Genomic DNA, 24,327 nt, shown 5'->3' on the forward strand with positions numbered 1-24,327 from the left:
TCTGTAAATCCAAAACAATTCTAAAATAAAAAGTTTATTTTAAAAATACTTGTGTGGGATATTTACACGCTCCATTATCTATTTACAGACCTATAAACCTGTGATATAAACAGGTGATATAAACCTGTCTGACCCCTAAACATCTCAGTTCAGCACACAATGTTCAGCTACTTCACTTAGGTATGGCTCACATTCTCCATAGAGAACATCAACAGTGTTCTTCAAACATCAGCTATAATACTTTTTCTACCTATTAAAAAGTCATCCTGAAGCCATTCTTGGTATTATATCGACTGGGCATACTTTCCATGGCAAATATACTGAGACCATCTCAGAAGAGATGAAAGGTCAGCATTGGGTGGATGTGTGTGTTTTTTCCATCTCTGTTACCGCCCTTTTGAGTCCAGGCTTTCAGGAAGGAAGGGTGGAATTTGCAAAGACCTGGCCCTCAAAGCTCAGGAAGGGAGGAAGGTCTAGCTGGCTTCTTGGTTACTCAACTCCTTCACTTACGGGAAGCAGAGCCAATGGTGAGATGAATTCTAGCTCTGTGCTGCTGTTGAAAGGGGGCGGGCTCATTTACAAAGATGTTCTTGTTGCATTTAAATGATCATATTCTTCCATCATAGATGAGCTCGGTACTGTGCAGCTAGAGGAGACGAAGTGCACAGAATCACCGAACTATTTCATACTGCTGTTTTCTTTCGGGGGGGATAGAGGGCAATGTACTTTGCAAATGTTTCCTTAATGTTTATTTTGGCATTTTATGTATAAATAGACTAAAAGAGACTGTCTATTATGCTATAGCTAAGTCATTAATTTTTCATGAGCATTTTATTATATTTGCTGACTGCAAAGAAGGAAACTTCACATATAAATATTTGAATAATTACTCAGTAGGAGTCATTCTATATTTTACAGTAATAAGGCTGACTAGTCATGAGTGGTGCATTTAATGAACAATTTTAAAGTAACTTCATTGATGGTTTAATTTCTCAAACTAGTTCAGGGGGCCAAGCACCTGGGGGTCAGAGTTCTCACCATAAATACCACAAAATACTGATCTATTAAAGTAACTCAAATGCAATTTTTTTACTTGATCACATATCATACTATTGCTAAATTATAATATTTCATAAGTGATGACAGACACCAAAGACTTAAGAATAACATTATAAAAACTTAAAATTATAAAAATATTTATGTTAAATATATTTTTCCTTCAAAGTAGGAAAAGATCTTCATTATCTGATTTTGACATCTTGGTCCATTTTACAGAACACACTGTCCCACTGGAGAATAATGTAAGAAACACTAAATAACACTAACATGAATCCAATGCCAGTTAATTTGTTTTTACCCTTAATTGCTTATATTTTTCATTTACACAATTTAAATAGATTTTCACTGAGTTATAGCATTAGAATCAATGTTGAAACATTAGATTTCATCTGTTTCCTTTCCAGGAAAATTGTTACTATCCAAGATGGTAAAAAGTTATTTTAGCTCTATTATACATCTATGTATGGATTTATTTACCATGTGTTTTCTGTTTTATAGATGGCATTTTAACTTTTACTGCTAAGAAACTAAGGTTTCACAAAAGTACATAAACATAACATCTGGAGGGAAACCCCAATAGAAGTTACTTAGAATGTTTGAGCAAATTATCTGGAATTTATGGAGATGACACCAGTAAAGAATATGTCACACTGAACCAGAAATAGCTGCAACTTAAAGTCCTGTTCTCAGAACATGTATGTGATGACTGATCCTTCACAAACCATGTTTTCATAATTTCATCAGTATATTGATAAGATTAGATGGTCTGGGGTACAATTTACAGCTCTGCCCTTAACGGCTGTATGAGCCTGGGCCTGTTGCCATTTCTCTGAAGCTCTGTGTTTTCAGCTGTCAAATGGGACTTAAGGATATTTACCTCAGTGGGTTTTCATGAAGACTAAATGAAATACTATGACCTGTGGGGCATATAACAGACCTTCAAAAATGTCTGTTTCTTTTTTCCCATCTTCCATTTTCAAATAATGAAACTGAAGCACAGACAAAAAAAATTTGACTTTGATTAGATTATAGGCTAAGTTAATGATAGAATGATAGAAGTTGATGATAGAATTTTATTTATCAGAACTGATAAATGTTGCTTTGAGGTATAATGTGGGGGAAAAAAAAGACCCACCTACCTCCTACCTAAGCACAAAATATCAGGGCCTCATTAGAACCCTTGTAGCTTAGTTTGCATTCCCAAGATTTTCTGGCTCCAACAAATGTAAACGCGGGCCTTCCAAATGCCTATTGAAGAGGTGGCTGAGCACCGACTATCCTACATTAGCTCCACAAGAGAAAGGTCGCGAACACCGGGCTCCCCAAATTTGCTGCAGGCAACAGCTCGCTCCAAAGCAAATGAGAAAGGACACTGAGATAGTAACTGTTCCGGAACCAGAATTAATCAGTTGAATAAAACCAATTATTTTAAATCCAACTCATCTCCACGCCAGACTCTCAGGAACCTCAACCATTCTGCAAAAAGGGTTGAGCCCAAATGTAAATGAAGAATGGGCACAACCGTTGGTAGAAAGACAGCACTAAGCTCTTGTATTGCATTCAGCATAAGAGGGTTCCATAAACAAACACAGCCCTCATTTGACTCTCCTCTCCTCTCTCTGACCTAATAACCTGTCCATCTCCCAGAAACTTCTCAGTCAGCAAGCACTGGTGATGCTTCCTCTTCCTGCCTCCCTTCTTCATCCCTCAAACCTGATTTCTGTTCTTCTCACAATACTGACACTTTCATATGAAAGATCAGAAAGGAGAAACCCAATAGCCAACCAATGGCCTTTTTGCAGTCATTTCCCTTGAAATTTCCTGAGCAAATGACACTATTTAGCAAGTTCTTCTTGAAATGCTTTCTTTCTCAGGATTCTCTGATGCTGCCAATCTTAGTTACCCCCATGAACTTTCTCTTGTCTCTCATATGGTTTCTTACGCAATGTCAAAGTACAGTGAGACAATTCACCTGTGAAAATAAGGATCTGAATTCTAATTTTGGCTGTTCTGGCACAAGCTCCTTTGGAGAGTAATCATACTTTACTATGCAAAGAGGAAATAACTTCCACTTACTGTATGAGACTGTTTTAAGGAACAAAGTCAAAGCAATACTCCATGTAGAAAAACATCAATCAATGTACAATTGGTTGTATCATTTAACTTATTGCATGTTTATTTCATCATTATATATAAGCAAAGGTCTAAAAGCCAAGGGCAGAGAAAATCCACAAGAAAGCATACATAGCTGGAAGGTATATGAAATAATAAAAATTCAGTTATTATTTTATTCAACAGCCGGAATTTTCACCTTTGTGTGTAAATGTATCCAGTGACTATCATCAGTACATCCTCCACCAGGTAAGGGCTACATCCTCCCTCCAGTGAGCATTATTTGGGAGTGTTGTTTTTCACTTTTTCAAATGGATTAACTTGATATTTGAGCTGCATTTGACCACCGTCTACCCAGGTGCACACGCATCACAAGTTAGATGTTGTTTCATTGGAGAATCCAAAATAAAATGCCTTGGCCTTTATATTTAAAAAAGATGTCTGTCAACTTTGACAACAGAGGAAAGTCACTTGAAGTTAAAATGGGGAGCTCACCATGCCCTGCATTCTTAGGACTCTCTCCACAGATCACAGATAGGGAACTCATCCCTGGTACCATGACTGTGTTCTGGGGCACAGCTTTCCAATTTAAGTGTTGCCAACCATAATCAGCCACTATAACTTAGCAGTTAAAGTAAGGCTCTTAAACTGTGTAGCATTCATCTATCCACTATGAAAATGCATTCTACATGTCACTGAATAGCTACTGCAGCAAAAGGCTTTCTCAACGCTGGCTTCCAGTGAGCTCCTAACTGCTAACCCTTCATTCTTCTGTGAGGGTCTGCACAGGCTGCCATCATGGGCCATCCTGGAAAGTCACATCTTCTTAGGCTTCTCTCACTTTTTTGGTCACCTTTTTTTCTAGGAATTCTTTTGTGGATCCCATTTTCTAAACATTCCTAAACTATGTTTCCCTATGATATTCTTCATCCATTTGCTCTACTCTCTTTCCAATCTTTTAGTGTTTGTTGAGTGACTATATAAATGAATGAGCCCCCGTTATTTCTTCTGAGATATTCTATACTCACTGAAAATTCAGTATGTGTAAAACTGATTTATTACTTCTCCCCAAGCACAGCATTCCTCTGACTGAAGAAGTCCTTATCTATAGCAAATAGTTCAGACTCCTCAGTATGTCTCCTATGGCCAAGGGAGCAATGGGCTCCGGTCCGCCTTTCCAGCTTCATTCCAGGTCACTCCCCAGCACGCTGCTCTTCTCACCTTCAACTTCTTTGTCCACATGGCTCCTCCTGCCTGGCATGACCCAGCCCATCTTGTTCATTTGGATAACAAATATCTTTAAAACGTCACTGCTCCTTGATTGCTTCCTGTGACACATCTGTCCACCTTCCTAGCATCATTAACTGCTCCCTTACCTGAGTTCCCAGAGCACTTGAAATGTACCTCTATTATAGCATTGAAATTGTAGTGTTATTTGTTTAGATATTTGTCTTCCTCCTGAGAATTGAGAATTCCTTGACGGTAGGAACTCTGATTGCTTTTGTAAGCCCAGCACCTTGCCCAGATCCTAGTATGCTTCAGGCACTCAATATTTGTTAAACTGAACAGAAATGGCTCCAAATCACGGGTGAAAAACTATAGTTACCTTTCGTTTCTCCTTCTCTCACCAAATATTGATTTTTCTTTTATAATTTTGCTTATAATAATTCTTTCTTTCTAGTCCCATTCTCTCTGTTTCAGTTTGGGCCCTTTTACCCTCAAATGTTTATTAATGCCCAAACTCCCCAAAAACCTCCAAACGTCAAAGATCTCTCCACTCATGAACACTGCTTCCTCAAGGTTAACCTCAAGTCACCACTTTGATCACTCTGAGACTGGGATGTGTGGGATAGGCCCCACCCTGGCATTAATGTCTTCCACAGTCTGATCCCTTCCTACTTGATCTCTTCCCTCAACACGCCCTACACTCAGACTGTAGGGAAACTTCGTGTTCCAGTAGAAAACTATGCATTGTTTAGGGGTTATCTGATTCTGAGTCTATGGGGGCTCTGCACCTTTTAATGCCTTTGAATTATTTTAAAATTGCAGTACACATCTTCTGTCCCTGAAGCCTCAGAATGTTTATTGTCTGCATCCCTGCGGCACTTCTTACACACGTGGGCCTGTGTCAGAGCTGTTTGTGCACTCCCTTATCATCCTCTTCGAGATCTGAAGCTCCTGGAATGCAGGGACGAGTTTTATAGCTCTTTGTCCCTTACAGAGCCTTGTGTGTATGTCGTATGTCACATACATACATACACACACACACACACACACACCCCAGAAGCCCTCCCTGACTCCCGAGTGCAGGGCAAAGCTGGCGCTCCTGGAGCTCACACCATGCTTCGTCCTTCCACTGGGAGCTTACTTGCTTGCCTGAGGTTATAATTTATCTGATTACATGCTTCTTCGTCTTTCCCACTAGACTGGGGGCCTCTCCATGGAGGCTTTCATGCTTCCTTCATGTTTATTGCCACAAGCTGGCTTAATGCTTGGCACATAGTTACCACATAGTAGGTGCTGTGTAAGAAGGGGTCAAGTTCATATTCATAAAATTTGTAGAAAGTGGAATTCTGGGCATGAGGGCACAAATTTTTAGCTCTCTAAAGTGTAAAGCAGTCACTAGCATGATTTTTCTCCCAGTAATACTGAGCTTAAAAAAGGATTAATCCTGTTTAGACATCTTGTCATTCATGAAACAATAAGGCTTTTTTTTCCAGTTCTATTCTATACAAGGTTAGATTGTAATTAGGTTAAATTAAGAGATAGTAAGCCAAACGTCAATTACATATAAAAGAAATATAAAAGAAAACTTAAGGAAATATGAAGTTTTACATATTTTTAAACTCAAACTGGAAAACTGGCAAATTCTAGGAGAATTTCACAGTGGGAAAAAAAAAGAGGTGTAGAACCATAAATAGTACTCTTTATTGGGCACTGTGGCAAAAATAGGCTATATACTATCTAGTAGAGACAGGCAGTATCCAATACTCACTCTTCTCTTCTTCCTTAGATACAAAGTACCTCATTTTTAGATGGACACATGGTTGCTCAAAATAAAATTTCCCAATCTTTCTTACAGCTATATGTGGCTATGTGATGAAGATCTGGCCAACTGGACGTAAGCAGAAGAAGTGTGTGCAATGTTGGGAGGTTCTGTTTTTTTATTTATTTGAGTTTTCTTTTTCTATAATTCTTTTTCCATTTCGCCTTCCTGCTGCTTGAATACAGATGTAATGGTTGAGCTCCAGAAGTCAAATTGGACCATGAGATGACCTTGGAAATGTAAGCCATACACAGGAAAACAATAATAATATAAGGATACTGGACTGATTTTCTTTATACTTCTTGAACATGAGAGAGAACCTTCTATGTTGTTCAACCACTGTTATTTTATGTAATCTTTTGCAGCCAAAGCTAATCATAACTGATACAGGATCTTAGATCCTTTATCCATGGAAAACTCTCCTCTGAATTCTCACCAATTTAGTTTTTAGAAATATAAGCATGTTACACAGTACAAAGCATGGGCTTTATAGTCAGAACACATGGATTCCAGTCTTGGCTCCTTTAGGCTTTAGTCGTGTAATACTGGGCAACTTCTCTGAGACTCATTTCCATTAAATGTAATATAGAGATGATGATGATGATGATGATGATGACGATAAGGATGATGAGGAGAACTTCTTCTTGCGGTTATTGGAAGAATTGAGTGATGTCAGGTGAGATAATATGTGAGAAGGTGCTCGGCAAATTATAAAGTATCACATGATTTTTTTTCTTTTTTTTTTTTGCTTCTATTTCTAGCAAGAGAAAAAATGCATCATAGGCTTGTTAAGTGGAGGAGTTAAACAGGGCTGCCCAGGATCAGGCACTGAAAGTGTATAAGCCCAGCTGTCTATAGCCTCTCATTCATGCCAGTGACAATGAAAAGGCAGAAGTTTATAAAAATATTCTCTAGACAGGGACCAGTTGCACGCTGTTCAAAGGATGTACTTAGCATAGTGCCTACCCTATAGTAAGTACTAAACAAATGTAACTTCTACAATCCTACTGCTCCCATGATTATAGTGATGGAGTCTGTATCACGCAAGGTGGCAAAACCAGCGTGTTCTTTTCCCATAGACAGATCTCTGTGTGAATCCAGACAAAAACCCTACTCCTTGGAATCAGAACAAGGAGAATTACATAATTTGAACATTTAATATCAAAAGACTAAGAGAGCTTGATACATTCATGGCCTTGCCAATGGAACCACAATTTTTACAATTTGCTGTTGAAACAGCTGATGGGCACTTTCAAAGGTAACTGTGCTGACTTTTTTTTCATTGAACTCACAGATGGACCAACACAGTCAAGTTTCCTCATGGCCTGGGAGTCTTGCTCTCACTTTAAAATGAGATAGACTTTGTAGGTTGCCTTCTCTCACAGTTCTTGCATAAATTTATGATTTAATCATCAGAGGATAGTCTTATGTGTCTTATTTGAAAGTTCTCAGTGACCACTTCACTATTGGTTCACTCCCAAAGTGTCTTTAATACACAGAGATGTGTTACAGAGCAGTGCTTCTCAAGCTTTAACGTGTGTATAGGTCACCCAGGGATCTTGTTAAGGGGAAGAATCTGATTCAGTAGATCTGGGGCAGGGTAGAGAGTCTGCATGTCAACATTTTGAGCAGCAAGGTTAAAAGTATTACAGCTAACTATGTGGCAGCGTTGCGATTTAAACCCGGGTCTAATTCCAGAGGCTGTTTCTTTTCCACAATGCTGAAATGCAGAAATAGAGTGCTGAATAATAAATGAGAAAGGGTGTTTAAGCCAAATTATTTGGGATAAATACTATCTGCAATGTTGAAATTTATGAGTACTATTTCCCCAGAGAATAAAGAAAGACATAGCTGGAGAAAAATAACTTATTTTTTTTTGAGGAAACGACAGTGATAATCTAATAGGATAGAGACAAGAAATATAAAATAGAGTGAGAAATTATAGAAGACAGATGATAAATATTTACATTCTTAATGAGAACAGAAAGAGCCACAACTTGCCACATTTCCAAAATAATGACCCTAAACAGTCACCCAGGGTCTCTGACCACCCAAGCACTCACCAGGTGACAACTAAGGATGACATGACAAGAGAAGACAGCTCTATGACACAGAGAGATGAAGCCCATACTCCACATCACCAGCATTCTGGAAAAAAGCCAGCTCTGCCAGCAACAGAGCACAAACCCAAAGGCACACCAGCCTTCCGAGACTGGCCGTCATCATGAACTTGTGAGGTCTCCCTCAGTGAACAGCTTATAAGATAGAAAATGGAGAATTTTGTCACTACAGTCAGTCTTTACATTTTCAGATGGAACAAATCTGGACCTCAACAGCCTGAGAATTTCCCTCTTGATTCCACATTAAAGGCAATTTTGAAGCCCTGTAGAAAATGTACTCTCTCTGTGTCTCCATAAGACAATAAAAAACCCTACCACATTAGATCAGGCCACGGTGCATGCAGCAGTAGTCTGTCTCTGCCACTGGCACCAAGTGAGAGTTTTGAAGAGCACACTGTCCTCCTTGTCATTAACTGCGAAGTTTAGGAAACACCACAAACACATCCCCAGCTTCCTCCGATGTCCCGTTATCCATCTTCTTAAACATACCTAAAGCCACCCTGAAGTTACTAAACCAGGATCCTCTCTTTATTACCTGCTCTTTACAGTTGGAGTCCTTTTACTAGATCTGATCTATTTTCAACGGACTTTTAAAAAAAAATGATTCTGACTTAACTTGTTTTTTTCATGTATCACTTTCCCTATTAGAATCTCAGTTGCTACACTGTTACATAATTATTGTTTAGGTGGTTTCTCTCTCACAGGTTTGTGAATTCTTTAAGTGCTAAAGCTGGTCCTAGATTTTGTATTACCAGTGTCTAGCGCTGCGACAAGCAAACAGAAGGCATTTAAAAAAGGTGGATGAAAATATGAATAAGCTTTAGTGCAGAGAACAGATCATCATGTAGTGAGGATCTTTTATTCAGAAGAGTCTCAATACACTTTTGAATGGAAGTTCCTTTATCTTTTCTTAGTTTCTTTAATTCTGGTATACAAAGATTTAGGAAACAATACATTGAGGGCCTACTCACATTATTCCAACATTTTCCAGTTCTTTCCAATTTGTATCAATAGACATCTAGTGAATGTCCACTACAAGCCGTAACTGTAAAAGCTGCAGGACACAGTTCCTAAAAGCACAGCCCTGTGTGCTCTCTGAGGAAGTTCATCAATGCACCAATAGTGAGCATCCAGACCTTGCCTTTGTACACTTTGATAAAAATAAAAACCAGTCTATAACATATATAACATAGCACATACTTGATCAAACTGGGGGTCTTCTCCACGTTGTAGAGATTTTGTCAATGGCTTTTCCTAGAAAGAAAAAGAATAAATACAAGAATAATTATTAGAAGCTCTTAAATATTATAAAGGGAATGTCATTATTGTTATAATTTTTCTTATTTATTTCTCCTTTTTTTGGATGAAGAGATGCCAATTTTTAAATGAATGAGAAACTCTTCCTTAGCTATTCTGACTTTAAAATACAGTATTTGATCATTACCACCATGATTCTTGCTATCATCTTAATATATACCTCTTTGACCTAAACATTAAAAATCTGATGCTATAAGCGGTCCTGTGTTTTCAATGAAAACCACATAATAAAAACTATGAAATTCATTTGAAAAATTTTCGTACCTATCTTGGGACTTAACAGATAATAAAAAGTTGAAAGTGATACTCTATTTCAAGTCCCTAGACTTAGAAACAAAATAAGGTCTAATTATTAGACTGGAGCTGAGGGACAACCTATCAATAATACATTTATTAAGTGTAACTGGTGAATTTGGGGCATGTTATTTGACTTATGCCACATCCAAATCTCAGCAAAAATAATCTGGGTAGTGACAAAGGCCTATAGAAAGAATATTTCCTAATCATTACATGTTTGTTTACATTAGGAAGCCTTAACTGATCTTCCAGCAGGGCATTTTACAACTACTTATCCTTATTTGTACCTTTTTTTTTTTTTGGTATGGAAGTTAATACTGATCAAAAATTTGTTTCAGGATTAGAAACCATGTAAAAGTTACATATCAAAAAATAATGTTTTACTTTAGCCAATGTAGAAACCCTAGAAAGATTCCATCCACATTTTGCCAGTCATACAGACCTTCTGCCTGCCTCACTTCTCCAACCTTCTCCTCCACCTAAAAAGATGATGTACACCTAAGGCAGACACAAATCCACCCCCACCTCACAGAGACTTTGTTCTTGAAGAGATGCGCATGGAGGGCTCAGGCCAGGTATCTGATGTTTTATCAAGAGCCATATGAATCAGTTGCTCTGTCCCATTTCAAAATACAGAGCTTCAAAATGTGTATTCACTTAAGATACAGAGAATACTGCATTCTTAAGGGTTAGTAAACACTTCCTCTTCAAAGTATAGTATCTAGAACATGCTAGTGGGAGAACAGATACAAAAATGTAGGTGAGAAACAAGAAGAACAATTAAAGAAGAAACAGATTCAGTTGATGGTTCAAGAAGACAAATTTAGCCATTAAATTGCAAAGCACTTCCTGTATATTTGAAGGTTTTACAGTAACATCATCTGAAATTCTTTGTAAAACTAATTAAAACACAAATGTGAAAATTACGCAAAAACAGGTGGTGCCAGTCCCATAGACATCCTTGGAACAAACCTAGTATAACAATTGCTACTCAATGTTTTACTTGTTCATCACTCGATAGTAACGAGGGCTCACAATGCAGTAAACACTACCTAAGGGTGGCAGGCTGATGAACACATGGTTCCTGCCATTGGGGAGAAGAATCTAAACGGTAAAAGTAGTCAATGACCTCTTATGAGTGTTAAGTAAAAGTAGTCAATGACCTCTTATGAGTGTTATCTATACTCGTTCATTGTTCAAATCTCAGCCCAACTGTCACTTCCTTGGGGAAGCCTTTCTCTGAGTCCTCTCCCAATACCAGGTCTGCACCCGTCCCCTTATATGCCTGCAAAGCTCTATAGACTTTTCCTCTCATAGCACTTGCCATAGTGTAAAGTCACATCGCAGTATAGAAAAATGTTATGCAATTACACATTCATGAGTGAAAAGCTGAATGCCACCCCCACGAAACTATAGGCTCCAGAAACGCAGGACCCTCTACTTCTCCTAGCACTTAAATTTATGGGGCAGAACACTGCTTGGTGATGGCTAAACATTTGCCAAATTAATAAAAGCTCTAGGCCAATGACTTCCAGTTTCTTCAAATATGAGATCCTCTTATTTGCGTGTATGTGTGTTTTAAGTTAAAAAATTTTTTTAATATACTTCTTTATTGTGGCAAAATATACATAATGTAAGATTTACCATTTTAACCATTTTTAATTACACAATTCACTGGCATTAAGTACATTTACAATGTTGTTCAACCATCACTACTATCTATTTTATGAGGACCCATTTTAATGGCAAACATTTTCAAGACGTTCCCAACCACAAAACACACCCTCACACACCTAAAATATGACATAGTAATTCTATTTTAGTATCTGTTGTCTAAAACCATACATAATGACAGAGTTAATACTATAACATCAATGATATTTTTATATGGCTTTGCACTATAACAGCAATAATATTGATTTTCTATACATTAGAAAAAAAGGGACACATCTATATGGGAGACTCTAATTTACTCAGCCAAAAGGTAATGCTCAGCACACATGTGTATCTGCAGACCCTTGCAACGACTCAGGAGTCCACACCTTGGGAAACTTCTTGCACTACTACTTGAAAGACAGGATCCTCCCGCAGTGGGGGGAGGAAGGTTACCATGTCTACCTACACACTGAAACTTCTCACGCCTAAACGTTATATTTCCCACTCTTAATTGGGTGGAAATGATGGTAAACATGATATTTTATGCTTAAACACATTTGCATAAATATGAAGGAAAGAACATAGTGCAAGTCTCACTTTCTCCAGCAGGCAAATTTGGTACGGTAAGTTGTTGCTAAACACAAAAGTCAAGTTCATTAGCCAAGAACTTGAGTTCAGTGCCTCAATAAAATAACACACCTTTACACTAAGTTTTTCTTAACTGTTTTCATACAAACATGCTGTCTTAATCATATTCTTTGAAGATTTAGTTTAAACGTCACTTGCAAGATCAAGACCTTCCCCCAGTTCTCTCTGGCAGAGTCATCTGTTAGTTGTCATGTGGCACTTTGTTTGCATCTATTCTTGTCAGCATTTCCACTGTGTTGTAACTTGTCTGTCTCCCCACACCCTTAGAACATAGTTAGAATTTATTATCAGGGTTTGTTAAATGACTAAATGTATCCCTATGCATTTGGAAAGACAGCTTTGGGCACAGAGAATCAAGTTCACATTTTACCATCCCCAAGACTAGCTTTGCATCAACATAGGTTTTATCAGTGTCAGGAGGTTTAAAGTAGAGCTGGGGAAGAGAGTATCATGCTGGCTAAAAAGTAATGAGAAAAAGAGAGAAGGAAGGGAGGAAGGAAGGTAGGAAGGGAGGGAGGAAGGAAGAGGGCAAGGAAGAAAAAATAAAGGAAGGAAGGAAGGAGAGAGAGGAAGAGACAAGAGGACGGAGGCAAACTTGCTCCATCTCAGAAGAGAGCCATCTGAAGGTGGGAGCCATCTACAGAGGAGACCAGCCAGGCTCACGCCCACGCGAGGAAGGAGAGCTGCAGAGCTGCATGGAATCCAAGGTCTGTAACAATCCAAGGTGGGCACGTGCAAGACACCCTGGTTCTCACAGAGCATTAAATAAGTAGTAAAGTGAAATTAACACAGAATAAACAATGGGCAGCTAAAGAAAAAGTAGAAATAGACTATGACAGAGGAGGCTCCAAACAATGGTCTCATTCATCCAATAAGAACAGTGCGTTTTTAAATTTTTAAAAAAATTTGTCCTTGTTCTATATTTTAATAAAATTTTACTTTATACTTTTATACAATTTTACAATTATACTTTAATACAATTTTACTTATTTACTGAAAGTTCATTAATTGAATTGAATGACACACTTGTTTTTTAAAAATCATGAGAAACATAACGTTGGGGTGATGGATCCCAGGAAATTCTTAGTGGTCCAAAGTTAGCATTAGTGGGAGATGTCAGCCTGTGACTCAGACTTGTCCAGAAGCTCCAGCTCACTGGGTGACAGTGAACAAAAGAGACGGGCAAACTGCAAACATGGGCACATCAATGGCTGCTGACAGCACAAAGCGCACACTAGATATTAGGTCCCTTCTGATGGAAGCAAACAATGTGAAACAGTCCTGACCAAAAAAAAAAAAAAAAGGAAATCAACCTTGAATCTGACCAAGGCTTTAGAGGCAATTTCCAACTTTTTGGGAAATACATGACTTAGGAAAGAGTTAGAGGAATATGTTACAAGATACCAAAAGGAGGTAACCAGTGAATCCAGATCAAAGGAAACTCTGAAGGAAAGAAAGACGTTACTTCAATGAATGAGTTCTAAGGGAAAAAAATGAGAAATGGAGGGGGATCCTATTGACTTTTTTAAAAGGCTATTGCAATGTGGATCTTATTTGCATTCTGATTCAAATAATCTGTTAAAAGAAAGGATGACATTCATGAGACTATTGGCAATTTGAAAACTTATTGAATATTTGATGATCTTAATGGATTATTGTTATTTTTTTAGGTGTAGTAATAATATTGCATTTTTGTTTAAAAATGAATCTTTATCTTTTAGAGATGCATGCTGAAATAATTAGCAATGAAATGATATGGTTTCTAGTATTTGCCTCAAATAATATTGGGGGAAGATACAGGGAGTGTGTAACAAATTGGCCATGAGTTGATAATTATTGAGGATGATCATACGGTGCATTCTGCTGTCTTACTACTTTAAGACATGTTTGAAATTCTCCATAAAAAACAAACAAAAAGTAAACACAGGAGAACACCATGCATCACTTCTCTCATGGTTTAAAAAAAGTTTACAATGTCTCACTTATCAAGATGGTGTAAGCCACTTCTGAAAACCTATTTCAATAGCACTTATCCAACTTTTTATCTTTTCCTAATGGAGGCGCAGAAGGGACTCGCTCTCCATTTCTTCCCATGTACAGATAGGATCTGGGTAGCAAATATCCTGCCTACTGTGTGAGAAGCAAGACGCAGTTCTCAGCCTGTACTCTGGGCTTTTCTTTGAGTTTGCTCCCCCTGAATCAAAGAACACTGCTGTCCTGACCCCTTCGGGAGGGATTTTCTCCTGTCATGAAGAATCCTGCAGGGTTTCAAGCATTTCCATAGGAAAAGAGAAAGGTCCCTGTTTGTGCTTCTCACACCTTGGGAAGTCCAACCTCTCCCACCCTCCCTTAAGAAAATACAAACTCTAAAAGCTCTTTGTGTCCATACCTACCTAAAAAGAGCAGAGGGGGGCCACTGACTTCTACCTCAATTTTCAAACAATTTCAGTGTATACTAGCTACACGTTCACTTGATAGTGTTTCACACTAGGCCTCTCTGTATTCTTTAAGAGAAAAGATGGCCATACATGACAGGACACAGGCACTTAGACAAGTCTAGAGAGAGTTTTAAGTATCAAAAGGTGTTTTATTTGTGCGATGCAAGGGGCTTATTTAAGAAATCACTTTCTACTTCTGAATATTTAGTGGCCCAAAAGAATCTCAAATGTGCCCCACATAGGTAGGACTTCACTAATCTAAAAAGACCCAGATTATTACTGCTCCCAGAGATATTTCAATAAACAAGTAACCCAGCAATGCCACGAGTTAATATGAGATTATTCAATTTGCTAAATATGTCACCAACCTTGCTTAAGATGCTACTGTAATGTTTTTTAATTATTAAAGCAGTTGGATGGAGTAGTTCAGTGCACGGGCTTTGGAGTCTGAGAGATTTGAGTTTGAATCCTGGGTCCCTGATGCACAACATATAGATCTTACTTAACCTCTCTAAGCTTCAATTAACTTGTGGGTAAGATAAGGATAAATAATACAACCTACCTCACAGGTTGAAAAATGAACGGCGTAGAATACTCACTAATTCATAGTCATAACAATTATTAAAATTCCTTTTAACATAATTATTATTGGAATTACATAAGATTAAAATGTGTAACCTGTTTCATAATGTTCAGGAGCTGAAACTAAGTTCCACCTGTTTTCCCGGGGCAGTGCACACTCCCACTAACATTCATTAAAGCTTTAATTATAGCTTCCTGGAAGTGTCCAAGTATGGGTAGAAAGCTTTATTACAGAAAGTAGGAAAAAACATTATAGAGAGTAATTGCCCTTCTCTCTTTAAAAAAGTCTAACATTATTACAATGACTTTAATTCTTAATATGTAATTTAGAGAAAACCTTTTAATTTAATGGTGGGATGCCATAAAAATAACCAAGTTTTAAAAAAACAACCAGCAAACTTCTCAAGTCTCGAAACTTTGATTATAAGAACATGTTTACGTATAATTAACTCAGAGTTTTGATACCATCAGCAGTGAAATTTTATAATACGCATGTCTGGTCTGAATGGGGAACAAAGAATTTTCAGAACTGAGCTACCACAATCGGGATGTCTCTTCTTCCCTAGAACACGAGGCTGAGTAGTGAGCCGCCCCATCCCCATGGTGACAGTGTTCTTCAGGGCAGGGAGCTGTGGGCCGGACTGCTGAGACGCCACTGAAACATATCATCTAGAACGATCAGCACATAGCGGCAGGCACCCTACTCCTTCTGAACCAAAGCAAGACAGGGTTCTAAATATCTTCATGTCCGACACATATTTTTCTCTTCAGATCTTATTTGTGCCAGCTTTGACCCAACTTTGGAAACAGATCTAAGGAGTCAGCCTAAGAACTCACAGTTCTGAATACTGATCATTTTTCTCTCCAAACGACTCCCCGACACGAGGTGCAATCAGGGACCCAGGGATCTGAATCATCCTGAAGACACAGTCTGGTCAGCTGATTGCCTGCAGGAATCACTGAACTTCTGGCAGAAGACTAAGTCCCCTTGATGCCTGCCTCAGTTTGTCCACAGGTACAAATGGACATCACCCCATGACGTCCTAAGTAGAAATAACAAGCACTAGATAAAACCTTTGGAGATCTGCAGAAGAAGGGTGCTTATAGAAACAGATGAAACTGTATTTCCCACTTATTCTATTCAGTTACTAAAATGAATTTCCCTAAAGAATATACGCTGATAGTCACCCAAAATATTGGGGAAAAAATCCAAAGATCAAGAGAATGACAGAGAGAGTATTTCAAATCAGCAAGTAAGATACTGTGTGGTGCCCTACGATACAAAATGTGAAGGTAGATTCAAACCTGGAAGAATATTTTGGCACTTTTTTTAAAACTAAAAACTCTTGAGAGAATCTATCCTATTTGCAGCTGGCTTTGCACATTTCAGTGAAGCCTATTTCTCTGCCAAATCTAACAGAGGCAAGTACAAATCCATTATTTGAACAGTGGAGGGGAAACTTCAATTAAATTCAGCTACAAAGTTAATCTTCATTTTAATTGAACAAAAGAGCAGCTCCCACAGGCTTCCTTTTTTTTTTTTTTTTTTTTTTTTTTTAAACTACAGCAGCTATGAAGAAATGTAAGATACGACCTTCACTAATCTGTTTCTGGGTTACATTCTATTTTGCTGGTATTTTCAATTTTTTTGTCCTGATAACTGTCCCCACTAACTGTGCATGCTATGTCCAGTAGACATCCAGTACACGTGGATGGATCTTTCCCTGCCTCCTCTGGGACCCCGCTCCTTCAGCCAGCTCCTCACTCCCTCAAACGTCAACCTTCCCCTCTTTTGGCTCCTTTTCTCAGCTATCAGCATGCTTAGCCCTTCTCATCTTAGTGCCCAACTTGACCACATATCCACCTCTGGCTATTGTTTTCTTTCTGCCCCTCCTGCTCATCTTTAGCTCTCCATGGAGTGAATGGTCTACACATCCTGTCTTCCCTTCCTCCCCTATTCTTCCTTCAACCACCTGCAATCTGACTTCTCCGTCACCACTAAAAATAGTCTCCCCCTCGAGGCCCCAGTGACTTTGCAAATGACAAATGTGGTGGCCATTTTTCAATACTTTTCTTTTTGGACCTTTCAGTTGCAACGAGACACTATTGATTACTCTCTTCTTTCCACTGGAATCATTCCATCCCCCACTTTCTCTCCTCCTCCTTCTTTACACATCCCTTCCCTGTGTCCTTCATAGGCTAATCTTTTTCCTTCAATGTTTATAGTCCCCAGGGCTGTCCTTGGGGACTCGAAATCAATCATGTTCTCACTTATCTTTTGGCACCACTAACACATTACACACACATACTCACCCTTCTCAGACCCAACCAAACCACCTCTGATCAAAAAATCCCACTTTTCCTTCAAGCTTCATTTATTCCACCACACTTTCCCTGATCACTCGGATAAGAAGTGGCAGCCCAGTCTGACTCTCCAATAGCTCTAGTGGTGTTCCCTAGTTCTTACCTAACCGACGTCATCCTACTTCTTCATGTACACATCATTTCCCAAGTAGATTAGAGCTTGGACTTTGAAGTCAATAATACCAGGATTTGAGTCAGGGCATTAACCCTAACTACACCTTTGGTAAGTTTTATTACATCTCATGTTCAGCTTCTCTGACTAAAAATTAAGGAGGCCACGAGGGCAGCAGTTTAGAGCAATGATCCCAGACTTAGATGGTCTGTGTTGAACATCAGTTCCACCACTTACTGTGTGACTTTTGACAAGTCGTTTAACCTCTATGTCTCAGCTTGCTTGCATGTGAAGTGGGGTAGTAATAGCAGCTACCTCATGATGTTGATGTGAAGATTAGGTGAGTTAATATTATTCAAGTATTAAGAACAGTGCCCGGCACTCAGTAGGCACCGTATAAACATGAACTGTTATTATTGTTATTACCCACTTTCTAGGATTAATGAGAAGATCAGGGTGCCTGACACATGATAAATAAGCAAAAATAGTAGTTATTCTTACAAAAGTCTGTCCTCTCCTTCTTTGTGTAGTGTATAACCTCAAGTACAATCACTTGCTCTTGGAAGTTGGAAAGTGCTATCTATCTGTCGGTCTGTCTGTCTGTCTGTCTATGTATCTATCAGTAAGCTACTATCAGAAATTCCTTATAAAACATACATTATTACAATCAATAGCATGATGTTTAGAAATCAACACTTGTGCTGGTGAAAACTATACTCAAAAAGTATTTGTTGACCCAAATGCCCATCAAAATATGACTAAATGAGACACATTGTGGTATATACATTACATGCAATTCTGCTCAGCCATAAAGATGAATGAATTACTGATAAACAATAAAAAATGGATATACCTCAAATACACTATGCTGAATGAAAGAAACTGGACACAAAAGAGTACATACTGTTTGGCTTCCATTTATGTGAAATTGTAGAAAACAGAAATTAATCTATACACAGATCAACAGTTGCCTGAGGCCAGGGGTGGTGGTGTGGGCCGTCTGCACGGGGGCACAAGGGAACTCCTGGGGATGTTGGAAATGTCTGTATCCGGATCATGGTGGTGCTGACACAGGTGTATACATTTGTCAAAATGCATCAAACTGTAGATTTAAAATCCCTGTTAACTGTATGTAAATTACACTTGAATAATATTGATTTAAAATAAAACTTTTCATTGAATGAATGAAAAGAATCCCTAATCTGTCTGAAAGGCATTTATTTTCTTGGAGTCCACAAGGGAGGAGTGGAGGCAAGTCTGATAGTAATGATCTAGCTTTAGGAACGGGGAATCACTGCCTAGTCCCCATCCTCTGTTGCCATAGCTAGGCCATCCTGAGTATAACATGGCAGTTTTTACCTTAGAGGAGCTCATAATACGTTATGCAGCCCACTGGGAATCCTAGAAAACCTTGGGCAAGTGGGTATGCATGAAGCCACTGAGCTGATATTTATGAGGTAAGACATTGATCCCAATGTACTGGCCGGGAATCTCTGGAACTAGAACGTCTTGACTGACCAATTCAGCATGTACGGGGTATTATTTAGATGGGAAGGAATGAATGATACACATTTTCTACAAGCCTTCCTAGCCTAGTCCCTCTCAGGGTGCTACTGACAGGTAGGAAGCTTACACTGGAGAGTAAAGACCACCTCCCTCAGGGCTGCAGAGCTGTGTCTTCTTGGGTGGACTCTGTTCTCACATTAATGTCACCTGAAGCAGCAGCTAGAACCCTGAGTGAAGGGAGATGCTGCCATTCCTGAATCAGAATTTGGCTAATGCACATGGGTAAGCATTTTCATTTCTGTTCAAGCTCTACAGTCCATATGTATCTTGAATTTTTGTTTTCTACATGAGATGAAAGAGGCAATTTCAAAGCAGCATCTTCTTCATGATTACCATTATATAGTATTTATGACATAACCAAATTTATGCAGCCAAACAAAACTTCTTAGTTAAAACTTAAATGATCCAGTTACTTTAAGAAAAAAAGTTTTGGTTTTCTGGCAAAATAAAAGGAAAATGCCACGGGGTAAAGAATAGATATATAAGTAAATAAAATCTAATTACCTACTCTATCTTTTACAGTACCATTTCAGGCAATGTTCTGGAATTAGATAGTGGTGAAGATTGCACAACTTTGTGAAAACACACTTTAAAGGGTGAACTTTATGGTATGTGAATATATGTGAATATATCTCAATAAAGAAAGCAATACATACATTTTATGTCAATCAAAAATATTTAAAGATTATAGTAGCTGACTTTATTTTATTTTATTTTATTTTTTTTAAAGATTTTATTTTTTCCTTTTTCTCCCCAAAGCCCCCTGGTACATAGTTGTGTATTCTTCGTTGTGGGTTCTTCTAGCTGTGGCATGTGGGACGCTGCCTCAGCGTGGTCTGATGAGCAGTGCCATGTCCGCGCCCAGGATTCGAACCAACGAAACACTGGGCCACCTGCAGTGGAGCGCGCGAACTTAACCACTCGGCCACGGGGCCAGCCCCGCTGACTTTATTTTTGTTATCTTTTCTTGGGAATAGCTACTGAATCACCTTGGAAAATCCTACTAGAACATTCCAGCCCCACCTCCCCCAAACTTATGTGATTACAACCTATGAATCGAGTAGAAATCCACGAAGGCATCAGGAAACACCATCAAATGGAATAGTGTATTTTAAGAAATCATTTAAGTCAGAGAGTACTAGATATATACGGAAGCAACAATCAAAAATACTTAATAAAACGTGCCATTATTGTTAGCATGACTTGTGGCAATCAAGACTCATGCTGGTTAAAATTACTACAACACTACAGTAAAGACTGCTGCTGTCTAAAAATGTATTAATGACTTTCAGGAATGTCAAAGTGCACGATGCTGTGTGGAAACAGCAATATTATATCATAGTGAGGACAAGAATGGGCTTCAGTGCTTATTACTATGTTATGTGACTGAACTTATTTTTATTGGCATTTTCTGTCACTTTAAAATGACATATTTTCAAAGAATCTTTTAATTGTGTTAAAAATGATGTCTCTATAAATAGTAAAAAGAGGCATATAATCAGAAAAAAACTAGATTGAAAATAACTTGAGGAATAACCTTCTACTGGGTTTGTATTCTCAAAAAGAAGGAACCCTGATAATCTTCTCATAAAGTCACTGGACATGAAAATCATGGTCTTAACCATAGATGAATTGAATTGGATACTATCAAGTTGAAGTAAAAAGTCCTTTGATTTTTTTTTATTACTTCATGATACTTTTCATTTCGTTTATTTGCTATAGAGTTCAATTGAACTTTTTCTATCATGGTACAGTAAATTCCATTTCACAGCTGAAAAAAATCCCATTTAATAGTCATAAAAGAAACGCTTTTCATTTATATGATTCCAAGCATATTCATAATATGGAAAACAAACTTTAAGTTGAACAGTGTACCAAAAAAAAAGTTCGTGAGCTCATCTGCAAGTTTACTTCACTGAGCAGCTAAATGAAATCTTCCAATAATTGTGTCCGGTTTTAGCTACTAACAACATTTTGTTTCTGGGTTAGGGTGAGTTTTCAGATTTCTGGTGAATGTCCTTGTAGATTTAATAAGGGATGCCAGGCTGAGCTGCTTTGCTAAGAAATAGCTATTTTAACAGTTATTTATTTATTTATAATTTGGAAAATAAGCCAGTATTTTGTCAAGTGTAATAAATATTCTCCATCTGAGCACAACTGTTTCTTAAGTCTCCTCCCAGGACTGCATTACTTTGATTCTATCACTATACTCAACAGGGAACTAGATCTAGAAATTATTTTTATTCTCTTTATATTTCCTTTATTAGGTTTGTTGAAGCAATAGAATCCTCTACTTAAAGAGGAGTTCAGCCAAAAAGACTAGCTGGTTGTCCTTCTGGGAAGCTGACTTGAATCCACAGTGCAGAGAGACATGAAAACTGCTGTTTCTACTATTTACACATCCTGGGTTTTTTTTGTTTTTTGTTTTTTTTTTTGCTGAGGAAGATTAGCCCTGAGCTAACATCTGTGCCAATCCTTCTCCACTTTATATGTGGGTTGCCACCATAGAATGACTGACAAGTGGTGTAGGTCTATGCCCAGGATCCAAACCTGCAAACCTGGGCTGCCGAAGCAGAGTGTGCCAAACTTCACTATGCCACTGGGCCGGCCTCTGTTTACACATCCTTAGTCAAGAGATATGTAACATTTGGTTAGTATAGGAAGACTGGAATATACAACAGTGCAGAAAAACCATCACCTTGCAGATTTGGGCATGATAAAATAGCACGTGTTGAGATTAGTGAATGGCTATCAGGCTATGAGCAAGACTAATTAAAATAGGTTTTATGACGATCTGCCATATAAAGATCCAAACTTAATGAGGGGGAGTAATTCTGTCCTTCAACTAGTGCAGCACAATTTCCTAATTCACAAATTCCTGAAATATTAAAGACTCCTGACAAAAGATCTGATATTTTCTGATATCTACAAGTCTGCAGACACCTCAGGTATCTGAAGAGATGAAACAGAAGACTATGGCTGAATATTCACATCTCTACAGGGGCCAGAGGTAAAAAAAGAGAGAAAGCTTCTTTACAACTACAAATAGACTGTATCCTAACCTTAGTCGGTTAGCTCTCATCAGAGGAAGCAGGCGTGAGTATGTATTTCACTTGCCAAAGGCTTTGCTTAATTTGAGCCTCAATTAAATTCATTAAAACTACTAGAACAACTCATGGTATATAGTTTGGTGGTGGCAGGCCACCAGTGTCATTATTATAGCACAGTGTCCTGCTCAACTTCACGCTTAACCGGAGAGTTGTCCTGATGCCAGCCCTGTGACATCAGCACCCAGGAGGACCTGGAAGCCTGAGACACAGGGCCCAGGAACAAAGGTTTGTCAACAGACGTTACTGCCTGAACCTACAACATTAGCGTGCAGTAATGTTGTCATTAGCTAATTGCTTAGCCTTTCAATGTTTGTGCCAGCTGGCCATGACTGATGTTTGTACAGGCTTGGTCTTAAGGCATGACACAGTTCATTACAAGTCACGGTGTGTGGTGCAATAGAGATTGGTATCCTGGATTCTTCAAAGACTTGCAGACCAAGAAAATATTTTGTGTTACTTCTCATTTACTTTTAGCCTTATATTAAAACAGAAATTCCCTTAATTGTTTCTTTTATGTCAGCAAACCAGCTAGATCATGTTATGTTATTGTTAAGACTCCATTCCAGCATAACATAGTTAGCATCTTTATGAGTAAGTGTGAACACAGGTGTGAATCTGTGCTCCAAGCTCAATGCAGGGGTAATATCAGAAAGATCCTGCCTGTATCTTGTCCATTAATTATTCTGTAAGCAGGAGCTATCAAAGATCAAGCAATCCAAATAATAAAACCCTCCCATTTTCACATCATTTTTCATCATAAAAATGTTTTTAAATACCAGAACGTTAGAGGAAGGCAAGCACTGCTTTCTTGCTCATAGTCTCTACTAAAGGACAAGATGAAAGTTAAGTGTTTTCTTCTTTTGAAGTTATGTTGACTTTTTCCTTTTTCCAGGTTTCAATCACAGTCAAAAGGAAATAAATTAACTGCTGTCCAAGTAATTCCTAAGCAAGCCAGAGTTATTCTTCCTGTTGACACTTCAGGCTGATAGACTGTAGATCCAGATGAAATCCTTGGCCCAATACCCGAGTTAGCGTCTACTGCAGCTCCTTGCAGGGACAATGGAAGCTTAACCCAGGGTAGGATCACTAAGACATGACTTACACACTCACCGATGTGGAGAGTTAGTGCTTATATTTCCTTTGTTATGTACGTTGGAGCTAAAACTGGACCTGCCTGTTAACATTTCGTAGAAGAGTAAACAATGATGGATCACATTTAAGTGACTTTGTCAGAAGCACAGGCTAGTGCCAAGGCTGTGAGGAAAAACCAAGTTTCTTGTCTATTGGCTAAATTATAGAAAGGAGGGTGGACAAAAGAGGCATCCTGAGAAGTGCAATTGAAAATCCTTGAAGATACAAATTTGGATTTATAAGACAAATAAGTTCTGGGGATGTAATGTACGGCATGGTGACTGTAGTTAATAAGACTGTATCATATATTTAAAAGTTGCTAAGAGAGTAGATCTTAAAAGAACTCATCACAAGACAAAAATTTGTAACTATGTGAGGTACTGGATGTTAAACTTTATTGTGGTAATCATTTTGCAATATATACGTAAATCAAATCATTATATTGTATACCTAAAATGAATACAATGTTATACATCAATTATATCTCAATAAAATAGGAGAAAAAAAGAAAAATCAATAATCAATTTGATCTGATGACTAACTGTAAGAGAATTAGATATTTCTGCCCCCCAAGATGTCAACAAATGTAAACATATGAATGAAAAAAAAAAAAAGAAAATTCTTGAAATTTTCTGCACTTGTTTCACTTAGTTGAATAACTCAGCCTTTCCCATTTTGGGCCATTGGCTTCCCAGTGTAATACGGCATGATGATGTTCTTACATGTCTCTGAGATCCCCACCCTCAAGAACCTGTGAAGTTTCCTCTTG

At 38.2% G+C, this 24,327-nt stretch overlaps 1 protein-coding gene across 9 annotated transcripts in view; it reads right to left on the reverse strand.

Moving 5' to 3' along the window:
• Positions 1-24,327, reverse strand: part of FRY (FRY microtubule binding protein) — a 401,426-nt gene that overhangs the window by 162,007 nt on the left and 215,092 nt on the right. For all 9 annotated transcript variants that reach the window (XM_046664270.1, XM_046664266.1, XM_046664264.1 and 6 more), the window contains one exon: positions 9,538-9,591. In XM_046664270.1, coding sequence (XP_046520226.1) covers positions 9,538-9,591 — 54 coding nt within the window. The remainder of the gene's footprint in view (positions 1-9,537; positions 9,592-24,327) is intronic.

This window comes from Equus quagga, chromosome 6, assembly GCF_021613505.1.
Source record: "Equus quagga isolate Etosha38 chromosome 6, UCLA_HA_Equagga_1.0, whole genome shotgun sequence".
In the NCBI taxonomy this organism is placed as follows: domain Eukaryota; kingdom Metazoa; phylum Chordata; class Mammalia; order Perissodactyla; family Equidae; genus Equus; species Equus quagga.